Here is an 11,336-nt window from a genome sequence, read left to right on the forward strand (position 1 = left end):
AAACCTCCTGATTATAAACCAGCGCGTTCACGCTGGCGCACGCAAAAATGCCTTATACTGCCCAAACAAATATAAGCGAACTCAGAAACAGTTTTACGTTATCTTTTAGTCGCCTCATATGTCCCAATACTCCAGTGCATCCGGAAGACAACAGCAACCGGCGACTGATCGGTGCACAGCAGCAGGTATGGAAGCTGTTCCAAGCGCAATGAAACGAGATCGTGGACGCCATTACGCAGTCTCCTCACGCCTTCGCCCGGAGACCGTCGCGCGATTACGCCGCGTCAATAACTGAGGCTAACGCATGCTTGCGCTGCCGTGCAAAAACTCGTTAAAGAAGCTGCAAGGAAGGCGATGGCAGAAAGACTACAAATGCTTTACTTAGAGTTCGCGGGCATGTATGTACGACTCACCGCAGTCAGAAGGCTGCAAATAGGACTGCACCGAAGGCTGCGCCCTTGAATTTAAGGCTATAATTCACGAACTGAATTCGCATATCACCGAGTTTGCATTTACCGGGATGATGGCCCGCCACCTGCAGCACACCGACGTATGAAAGACAACCTAGGGTGCCTAGGGCTCGCAAAGCGCAAATGCTCGTTGTCTGAAAAGCGCGCCAGTCTTCCTTCTTTGGGCCATTATTGGGCGACTCAGTGAGCATCTGGGTTTGAGGCTTACTTCTAGAAAAAAACAAGCACTAAAAGCTATTTGACGTCACATCCGTCCAGAAGAGCAACATATCCTCCTTTCCACTTTGGTCCTGGGCGCGCATGCGCAGTTCACGGAGCCGGCTCTCTGCAAGTTCAGGTCTTGGGGGCCCCAAAGCTTGGGGCCCCCTATTCTAAAACTCTCTAATGACGTAATTTACGTCACTTCCTGCGTGCGTTGAAATAGTTCACTTGCCGGACAGTAATTAGGCATTTCTTGCGTATAGTAGCGTCCTATTCATTTTTCTACACTGAAGACAGTTACGACACAATAACATAAGCCTCGTAGACGAAAGTTTTAGTGAGCACTATCATTGCTTTATCCACGGACTTAAAAAGTGTGGCGCCATCTAGACACAAAAGCTGAAAACATATGCTCTTCTCGGTGCGAATGAGGGGTAGTTTTTATTTAAGGGTTCACTGGAGATAGTTTAAATATAATAAAATATAGCAAGAACTCATAGGAAAAAAAAAACACATTTACGAAAATCAGTAATATTTTGCCGAGATGTACTCACGTGGAGTACTACATTGAAAGTAGAGTTTTTTGCAAGATAGCGCCTCTGTTGTCTTTATGTCAATTTCAATGGCAAATTAAAATTATAAAGCTTGTTTTGATGATGTTGTAGTGCTCGGTTTGTACTACATGAGGCACACTCTCATTTCTATCAATCTCATGACATATATTGGCCAATGTTGTGTACCCTAAAATAGGCGCCATCCGGACAAAAAGACCACTTGTGTACAAAGCGCATTGACGTCCATTGGATCCTACTCTTTTGTACTCCTCAATTCATTACATCAATTACAAGGCAGCACTACGAGCCCTGCTTCGGTGGTTTAGTATTAAGCCGCCCGACTACTGCGCCGGAGTATCAGAGTTCGACTCCGACCGCCGGCGGCTGCGTTTTGATCTAGGCGAAACGGGGAGACGTCCGTGTACTGTGTAATGTCAGCGCACGTTAAAGATTTCCAGGTGGTCGAAATTACTCCGTAGCCCTCCAATACGGCTCCTCTTTCTATTACCCCGCCGGGGTGGCGCAGTGGTTATTGCGCTCGACTACTGTTCCCAAGGACACGGGATCGAATCCCGGCCTCGGCGGCAGCTTTTCAATGGAGGCGAGAAGCAAGGCGCCCGTGTGCTGTACGATGTCAGTGCACGGTAAAGAACCCCAGGTGGTCGAAATTTCCGGAGTACTCCACTGCGGCGTCTCTCATAGCCAAAGTCGCTTTGGGATGTGAAACCCCACAAACCAACCAACATCTTTATCCTTCCACTTGCACTCCCACCTTCCTCCCTTCCCTTATGGTGCGGCTCAGGTGTCCACAGAAACAAGTGGGACAGATACTGCGCCTTTGCCTTCGTGTGAACCAAGTATTACTACGACGAGAATCAATAAAGAGTAAACGCACAATCGACGCACCAACACAAGCTTTATTAAAGTGATTTAGAATATTTTCGCATTAAGAAAATGTACCGTAGGAGCTGCCACTTTCTTTCCGGACCGGTTAAGATCAAGCATCGAAGCCTGCGCAGACGACGAGAACGGAACAAGACGCGGAGTGTCTGTTCCTTCAGAAAAACAGCAAGTGTAGCGCCAAAATACGAATCACTTTCGCAGATTATCCATGTTACTGTACCTGAAGTCTGGCACAAAGGCTGTCCGCAAAAAAATTAAAGATCACTGCAGAATCTGCATTGGAGTAATCGAAAGCACGGATGCTGCTGCTGGTTGCTTCTAGTTGCTTGATTCACTTCTTGCCCATTTTAGTCTTTGGTACGTTCAAATGGCGCGCCGGTCCCTTCCTATGCCCCTTTTCGGCTCTACTTCCGGTTGCGTGACGTCACATCCTCTACCTCCCATTAATTCTTGTTTACCCAGTTTAGTCTTTGGTACTTTCAAATTGCGCGCCAATTCCTTCCTATGTCCTTTTTCTCGGCTCTACTTCCGGTAGCGTGACGTCACATCCTTGACTTAATATCCGTACGACACCCCTTTCATTCCCACCTTTCTCCCTTCCCTTACGGCGCTATTCAGGTGTAAACAGAACAAGTGTGGCAGTACTGCTCCTTTCCTGTAAACCAGTTATTCTAATTACCTAATTAACATATCGGCCTAATTGTTTTTTCAGACACAACATAACGTCACCCTCTATCGATTGACACCACACACCACCTCTACCACTTCCCCATTACTCACAACTGCTGCATACACGGTTTTGCGGGCGCGTTCTGCGGATGAAATCTATGAACATAGCGAAGTAATGCTTTCGCATTAAAAAAAAACAGCAAATGAGTCAAAATACGAATCACTTTCGCAGATAGTAATACGAATTATATTTGTGCCACACGTTTGGCATTTATCTCGTACGCTATAAGTAGCCCGTCCGCTTCCGGCCGGTGAAGTCCATCGCGGTTACAGCCCATGGCTTTCATTGGACGTGAACTCCCTGGACCATTGGTCGCCCTCCAGTTTACAGCCGCTGACCTGCACATTGGCAACAGCAGGGGGATTCGCTCGCTGCGACGCCACACACTATGGCAGATACGGTGGGTTTACCAAGACGGTACAGCTCACCTGCAGGCTGTGTTCCAAGCCGAACGCAGACACGCCATGCCAGTCAGGCCAGGCGGACCTTTCACAAGGCCTAAGGATTCTGAAAGGGTAAGAAGTAAATTTGAAGTAATGCTTTCGCATTAAAAAAAAACAGCAAATGAGGAGTCAAAATACGAATCACTTTCGCAGATAGTAATACGAATTATATTTGTGCCACACGTTTGGCATTTATCTCGTACGCTATAAGTAGCCCGTCCGCTTCCGGCCGGTGAAGTCCATCGCGGTTACAGCCCATGGCTTTCATTGGACGTGAACTCCCTGGACCATTGGTCGCCCTCCAGTTTACAGCCGCTGACCTGCACATTGTCAACAGCAGGGGGATTCGCTCGCTGCGACGCCACACACTATGGCAGATACGGTGGGTTTACCAAGACGGTACAGCTCACCTGCAGGCTGTGTTCCAAGCCGAACGCAGACACGCCATGCCAGTCAGGCCAGGCGGACCTTTCACAAGGCCTAAGGATTCTGAAAGGGTAAGAAGTAAATTTAGTTGCGGCTCTTGAAGATGCACCGAAGTTCTCAAAGCTTGGAGAAGTATAATGCTGACCTGTAGGTAATTCCCACTGACCGGAATCTGAAACAGATTCTTTTCCCATGGCTTCGCTGAGCTGGCGTCTTCTGCAGTGCATCGATAAAAAATGCATTCACCAGAGAGTTTCGTCCGCGTCATCGATGGCCAGGGTTGCCAGGGTCTTGCAGCATGACCCGTCAAACGTTCTGCAGGATGTACCCAATATACCAATATGTCATGTCAACTCATAAATATAGCCCAAAATAGTCAACCCAGAAAACTTAGCACAATTTATTTCGAACATTTATTGAGATGTCTGCTCTGAAGAATTTCTTTTTCTCCTTCGTGTTTAAAAAGAAGGCGGTCGAGGTGGCGCCATGGTAGCGTAATATAATAATAATTGGTTCACAGGAAGGGAAAGGCGCAGCAACTGTCACACTTGCTCTGAGGTCACCCGAACCGCGCCGTAAGGGAGAAAGGTGGGAATGAAAGTGGAAATAGAGAAAGAGGAGCCGTAGTGGAGGGCTACGGAGTAATTTCGACCACCTGGGGACCTTTTACGTGCGCTGACATCGCACAGCACACGGACGCCACTTTGTTTCGCCTCCATCGAAACGCAGCCGCCGCGGTCGGGTTCGAAACCGGGAGCTCCGGCACAGTGGTCGGGGGCCCGATCCTCGATATTCGCCTTCCCCTGGCGGCGCCATATTGTCTTTCTGATTGGCTCTGGAAAGAGTCACGTGCTTCAAACTTGTGGCGCGAAACCATAAGTCGAGGCAAGCACTTTTAGCGGTTACGTGAAAATGACGTAGCCGTGAAAATTGATTTCAACCGGAGCTATCCTTCTTGCCTGGATGACAAATACGAATGATTTTGGAGTGGAAACAAAGTTACTGATGGTGGTTTGGAGAACACTTACGCTCGATTAACCAATGTGATGAAAATAATGGCATACTGGGAAGGAGCGGATGCTCAAATTTGATTGGCTGGAGCTATGTCACGCGAAACAAGTGATACGCAAGCATATTTAGATTACGTCAAATTGACGCGTCATGACGTAACTGATGTGCCGCCATTACCGAAAATGCTGACGTTTGGCTATAGTGCCTAGAATATACTTTGGCCGCCATAATTTCGTGGAGTGGCGAGGTACCCGAGGGCCCGATCTTCGATATTCGCCTTCCCCTGGCGGCGCCATATTGTCTTTCTGATTGGCTCAGAAAAGAGTCACGTGCTTCAAACATGTGGCGCGAAACCATCAGTTGAGGCAATCACTTTTAGCGGTTACGTCAAAATGACGTAGCCGTGAAAATTGATTTCAACCGGAGCTATCCTTGTTGCCTGAATGACAAATACGAATGATTTTGGAGTGGAAGCAAAGTTACTGATGGTGGTTTGGAGAACACTTACGCTCGATTAACCAATGTGATGAAAATAATGGCATACTGGGAAGGAGCGGATGCTCAAATTTGATTGGCTGGAGCTATGTCACGTGAAACACGTGATACGCAAGCATATTTAGAATACGTCAAATTGACGCGTCATGACGTAACTGATGTGCCGCCATTACCGAAAATGCTGACGTTTGGCCGCCATAATTTCGCCGAGTGGCGAGGTGCCCGAATTATGCTAATGAGACTATGGCGACAGGCAAGCTGATTTATGCAGCCGTTAGCTTACCGTAGTTTCTTAGCTTGTTATTAAAAGTAAAAGGATAACTTTATATACACCTTGTATGGCTTTTTAAACGCACTAGAAAGGCAAATCATGCGCGCGTGTGAAATAAAGGACGCTTGAGACGATCTGTAATGGGGGCAGAAGCGTGCAGCCGCGTGACGGCGCTAACTGCTTTCTTATTTCAAACCCTTTCTTCCCATGGTAAGAAATCCTTCGTCAGCGCGTTTATGATATCCCAGCAATGGCGGCGGCCATGGAGGGAGGCATGGAGGGAGGTACGCTTACAAAAAAACTTGTACGCTTATGAGTGGTCTTCGTGCCGTTCGTCGTCTGCAAGTGGTGATCGAGGATTTGCTGCAGCACAGCAGTGCTGTCAAATTCTCTTGAAAGATAGCTCGTCAGTACAGTCAGATCAGTCATCTGACGAGGAGTGTAGTGTGGCGGCTTTGCAAGCTCCGAGGCGAGAATCGCCCTGCGCTCGGAGTGTTGAACTGTTGAGCTACTGGTGTTTCGGGTGTGATCGCCAGTGGTGAACGCCTCTGATGTTGGATGGCACGAAATCTATTCGTTCGGCCGAGCAACGAGCTCCCGGAATGTGTCGGGCTTCTCGATGGGTGTCGACTAGCAAGGCAACGCAGTCAATCTGCTGGAAATGATGCAGCACGTCGAGCATCACAGAGGTAAGTACAATAGGAAAACCTGCAAAGGTGACTGTTCATACAGCGTCATTCGCATTCAAGTTGTACGCAGGCGGGAAATGACTGAAGATTAAAGGAATACTTACAGGACGCATGCGGCGAATCCGATATTTTTAAGCAGCATTTTGCGTTGCTTTTAGCTGCCTATTTCTACGACGCATTATAATTTTCTTCAACTTCTCTACACTGCACGAACTTTAAAAAAAAAAAAAAAAAAAAAAAGCTGTGTGCTCGTAGTTGTCAAGATTTCTTCGTTAATGGTTTCGACGACCGAGAAAGGAAAAACAAGTGAAATCGCCTGATATAAGTCGTTCCTTTAATTGCAAAAAGAAAAAAAAAGAAGAAAAAAAAGAAAAGAAAGAAAGAAAGGAAAAGGTTAACCGTCACACAACAATTTCCGCCACCAAGCCGTCTTTACCTGTTACGGAAATGGTTCACTTAGGTATAGGTTTTGCACTGACCATTTCTTGCATTGATAGATTACACTTTACGGGCTTAGCTTGCAGCTTTGATGATTTTGAATGTTCCTGTGCCATGCATGTTTGAAATTTTATTTTCATATAATTTAGGCACTAAACATTTGCAGGTGATCGTGTGGACCTTGCGCAGCCGTTGCAGCACTTCCAATCTGAGTCATCATGTGGTGAGAAATCCTGGGGCCATATTCAACATCATTAACCTCTCTGCTAGGCTTGTATAATCTGGGAGGCCACGCCTTGTCCTTGGACGGCCACATCAGATGTGAAGTGCTATGCAGATGAACAGCTCTTTTTGAAGAACGTTACAGCTTGTAGTGTGTGCAGATCACATGACATTGACGCCACCTGCAAATGGTAATCGCAGCAGGAACATCAACAAGTACAAGGAAGAGGACATGCAACATTTATATTAACTCGGACAGGAACAACTTGATCACCTGCACTTGAGATTTTCACTCGCTGTCATGATTTTGATATATGCCACAAGTGATCAATGTGCACATTCTTACTGCTTCATGTTCGATAGCGTACTGCTGAAAAGCCGTCCAAGTCTTAATTTTTTCTATGGTTTTGGGATATAACCATCTCTTTGGTGTACATTTTGTTGATAGCATGTGCAAGAACCAAGTTCAGCTTTGGGGTGACGCAGTGGTTACGGCGCTCGACTACTGTTCTCAGGGACGCGGGATCGAATCCCGGCCTCGGCGGCAGCTTTTCGATGGAGGCGAAAAGCAAGGCGCCCGTGTGCTGTGCTATGTTAGTGCACGTTAAAGAACCCCAGGTGGTCGAAATTTCCGGAGCCCTCCACTATGGCTGTCATCCTTTATTGTATACTTTGCTTTTTTGTGTTCTGCTTAAACTCAGTGTGCATTTTATTAAGTTCTTCATGTCAATGACACACAGGAAGGTGCAAAAACGTTCTCCTTCTACCTCCAGAAGTGCCATTCTGAGTAGGACGTGCGTGCACCAGTAGTTCATAATTCACTTTGGTGTTTGTGGCAAGCAGGCAGTCTGCGATGTACTACTACTTCAGTGAGAATATTTGACATACGTGCACCCTGGTGAATGTGTCTGCAGTCGTTTACCATAGCAGAGTCCATTTCGTTACACCTATCTTGTGTGCTACTAGGGTGAAACGTGAGGTGCCCACTGTGTTTTTCCACAAACTGCAGAGTGAAGCGAGCTGTGCTTCTTTGTATTTGGTTGCCTTTATGCTTGTTTTCTATTGCTTCCTTCATATGCTGAATGTAGATGAACAGCAATCAACTAGTTTTCCCAAGGATAATTTGTGCATCTATTTGGTGGTCATTGTCTTTCATTGTTGTATGCACGAAAAATGAGGTCCCCGCCAACCTGTCAACCCATTTTGGCAATTTTAGATTCCACTTTTGCAAAATTTGCCATTTTCACTTTGCACTGCAATTACTGATGCTTTTTAGTGATGTTAACCAAGATCCCAGATAACCTGTTTAACCTCTGCATCATTTGTGTGACTCGGCTATCAATGAACATTTTTGTATTCTTCAGTTTTTTTACAAAGGCAACTATTGACTTCTCTGTTTTGTAACTAGGTGATATTGATGTGCATGTGCACCCACTGGCAAACGTTCTTGAAGGTGGCTTCGCAGGGGAAAGAATGCATTCATTTGTGTACGAGATAAATTGCTTGACATTTCATGTTACACTATATAACCCATAGTCACAATAATGATGCACAAGCGCAGGAATGAAATAAAAACTTTTTGATAAGATTTTCCTTCATAAATTTTTGACTGCAGCTCTACAAAATGCTTCGCTCCTTTTGTGCATTGCTACATATCTTGTTCCATAAAATATCTCCCTCCATGGTAGCGTTGTGTGTAGACCTTCCATACCCCTATTATGAGGCTGCTATCTGGGCCAGTTGTTTCTTGACACATTCTTGCTGCTTCCACATGCCCTCCAGCACTCACATAGGTTAAAAGAGGGTAGGTAAAGCTCACATCATGCTCTAAGCCACTGGAGCATGGCTTCATCACTCGAGATGTCTATCGAATGATTGCAGCTCTGTATAACTGCTTCATTTTTTTGTTTTCTGTTAGTTGCTTTTGTAGCCTTATCTTCATTGTTCTTTGTGAGCTTTAAATTGAGATTTTAAGGAAGGGGCATAAATTTTATGCCAATCACTTTCATTTCATTTATGTAGAAGCACTTTCAAGGACACTTTTGTTTCATCATCACTTTTCAACATTTTGTACCATTGTGCTAGTACTGAGTTGTATAACGTTTTGCTCTCATAAGTGACAGCTGCACTAGTTTCACTTATACCTATCCTATTGTCACATTTGTTTTCTACGTTATCTAGTATCTCTATGCTTTCCTATTATATCAGCTTCAGCAATCCTCTCTGCATTTAACCCTCATAATGCGTTCCATATTTTGCACGTCTGCTATGTGTACAGCCTAAATTGAACACCACAATATATTCTTAAGATTGCATTCAAAACATAACTTCCTGAAGATACAATAATATTGAACACAGTAGACGTCATACTATCCATAAGTGAGACATTCTTTTTCATGATGTATTGAAGAATTTGTGAACAAAGCGATTTCATTTTATCTTGACCACATTCTTGTGTTGTTTCTGTGGTACAGCCTCTGCCACAGCTGCATCTATAACTTGGCTGTTGGCACCGTGGTCAAATGTCTTGCGAGCCAGCAGAGCCTAATGTAGCGTAGATGTTCAGCTATTGGCTTCTTGCTTTTTTTTTTTGATGGAGCAACGTTAAAGCCTCTCTTCTGCACCAAACGCGACGTTGTGAGTGGAAAATCTTGGGCACATTTCAGACAGGTGACATGGCCGAGTACTCAATGTGACGTCTCTGGCTTCACCTTTGAGATGAATGTGTGAGGTGATAAACCTTGGAGGATCTTTGGGTAATAAGACAGGCAACCCTTAGGCCATGGAAACGCATCCATACAGCTTGGTTAGAGTGGGCTTTATAGGTATCTAGACAAGTGGTCTTCCACATAATTGGATAACCTACAGGTATACGCTACTGATATGTATCATAGAATAAATACTAGTTGTTAGCAGTAGCAAAGTCGGTTCACATGAACGAGAGTCTGCAGACAGGAGCCATAAAAGCTGTTGTGTCATAGCGGTAAATGCTGAGCTTGCGTGTCCCCACAATTGTTTTTAGAGCATGAAGTTTTCAAGTGCTGTGCTGGTTTGCCTGATAGCTGTCACATGAGTGACTTGCGGAAATAATGCTTAAAGCTTGTCTTCCCGAGACAAACATTTCTGCTTTTTGGTAGACTGCATAAAGGGAGCATTCTAGGTGTGGCAGGCATTTATGCACAGATAAAATCATTCTTACACACACTATAACTACCTTTGCCCTGTCCATAACAGAATCAGGGAATACTTGCTCTGTCCCAGGTGCCGACTACCATTTAAATGACGTTGAGTTCCATAATCTTTGATACTGGTAATACTGCGGAACGCATAGCATCCCTTGACTGTAGTTGCAGCCTAGTGGTTTGAGCATTTGGGGACCAATCCTCAGTAGTGTTGGGTACTCATTGGTAAAACAGTGGGTGCTTGCTTTGCTGGTGCTGGGGTTATCTTGGGCCAAACACTTGGAGAATGGGTTTTTGACCCTATCTTGTGTTCCCTTGCTTTGTATAACTAATTTCTCTTCTTTGGTCTCCAAGGCCGTGCCACCTTTCAGATATGGCGATGAGCTGTACAAGTACAACAATACTGTAATTACTTGAATGTGTGACAGCCTTTCATTTTAGGCTGTGTATTGTAGAGTGTGCAGTGCTGTAAATAAATTTTGTATTGTTTTGTATATTGTAATTTTCAGTTTTCTTATAAGCAAGGCTTCATGTCAGGTGCATGTAAAAAAAATGCCAAAAATGTATCGAAAGTAAATGATACACCAATTGTTAGTCAACGACGAGCTGTTTAAAGCTACAGGGAATGTGTTACGCGAGTAGAGGTCTCTTAAAGTGTGCATGTTTTGCCAAAATAAAGGACAGAAGCTATACTGCAACCTGTTGGAAAAACCATGCATACAAGACACACTAGCTGCAAATCATACGCTCATTTAAACAAGCCATCACATTTAGTTTTCCAATGATATGCAATCAGAATATCGAAAAAGTAAATTCCATGCTTTATTCCCATATTTATGCCCGTATTCAGGTGAGGTTCATTTGAGCATGTTTTTGAGTCAGAGTGTCAGTTCAGTCATTCAGTCATGCCCGACTCGTCGTGACCCTATGGACCATGTCACGGTCACGCTTTCCGGCCTCTCACTATCTTCCTAACATCACATAACTTCATCTGCAGTGCCTCGAGGATGCCCTCTAACCATCGCGTTCGCTGCCTACCCCTTCTCCGGCCACCCTCAACCTTTCCCAACATCAAATCTTTCTCCAGCGACTCCTCTCTTCTCATCAGATGACCAAAGTAGCTGAGCTTTAACTTTAGAATTTGACTCTCCAATGAGCAGTCAGGACCCTCCAATGGCAGTCCAAGGAACTCTCAAGAGTCTTCGCCAGCACCACAATTCAAACGCGTCGATTCTTCGGCGGTCAGCCTTTTTCACAGTCCACCTCTCGCATTCATACATCACAACTGGAAAGACCATAGC

The 11,336-nt window shown here is 45.1% G+C and overlaps 1 protein-coding gene and 1 long non-coding RNA gene across 2 annotated transcripts; one reads left to right on the forward strand and one right to left on the reverse strand.

Moving 5' to 3' along the window:
* Positions 1-2,129: 2,129 nt before the first annotated feature.
* On the reverse strand, positions 2,130-4,000 carry LOC146206753 (uncharacterized). The gene is made up of 5 exons (XM_084591559.1): positions 3,873-4,000; positions 3,712-3,790; positions 3,505-3,621; positions 3,287-3,365; positions 2,130-3,196 (listed from the first exon to the last, which is right to left on the reverse strand). The coding sequence occupies exons 1-5, from the start codon at positions 3,967-3,969 to the stop codon at positions 3,125-3,127; spliced, it is 444 nt and encodes a 147-aa protein (XP_084447685.1). The 5' UTR covers positions 3,970-4,000; the 3' UTR covers positions 2,130-3,124.
* A 1,714-nt stretch (positions 4,001-5,714) lies between these two features.
* On the forward strand, positions 5,715-10,537 carry LOC146206754 (uncharacterized). The gene is made up of 2 exons (XR_014704504.1): positions 5,715-6,193; positions 6,798-10,537. It is a non-coding gene; the product is annotated as an uncharacterized LOC146206754 (long non-coding RNA).
* The last annotated feature ends 799 nt before the right edge of the window (positions 10,538-11,336 follow it).

Source organism: Amblyomma maculatum, chromosome 1 (assembly GCF_055883805.1).
Source record: "Amblyomma maculatum isolate TAMU_Amacu chromosome 1, ASM5588380v1, whole genome shotgun sequence".
Lineage (NCBI taxonomy): Eukaryota > Metazoa > Arthropoda > Arachnida > Ixodida > Ixodidae > Amblyomma > Amblyomma maculatum.

Bases quoted from the DNA above. Each gene is read 5' to 3' on its own strand.
- LOC146206753 (XM_084591559.1), bottom strand. From the start codon at position 3,969: ATGCATTTTTTATCGATGCACTGCAGAAGACGCCAGCTCAGCGAAGCC. The intron at 3,366-3,504 runs GTACGAGATAAA...TTACCCTTTCAG, and splicing joins GCGGACGGGCTACTTATAGC to AATCCTTAGGCCTTGTGAAA. The intron at 3,197-3,286 runs GTGAGCTGTACC...GCCAATGTGCAG, and splicing joins GCTTGGAACACAGCCTGCAG to GTCAGCGGCTGTAAACTGGA.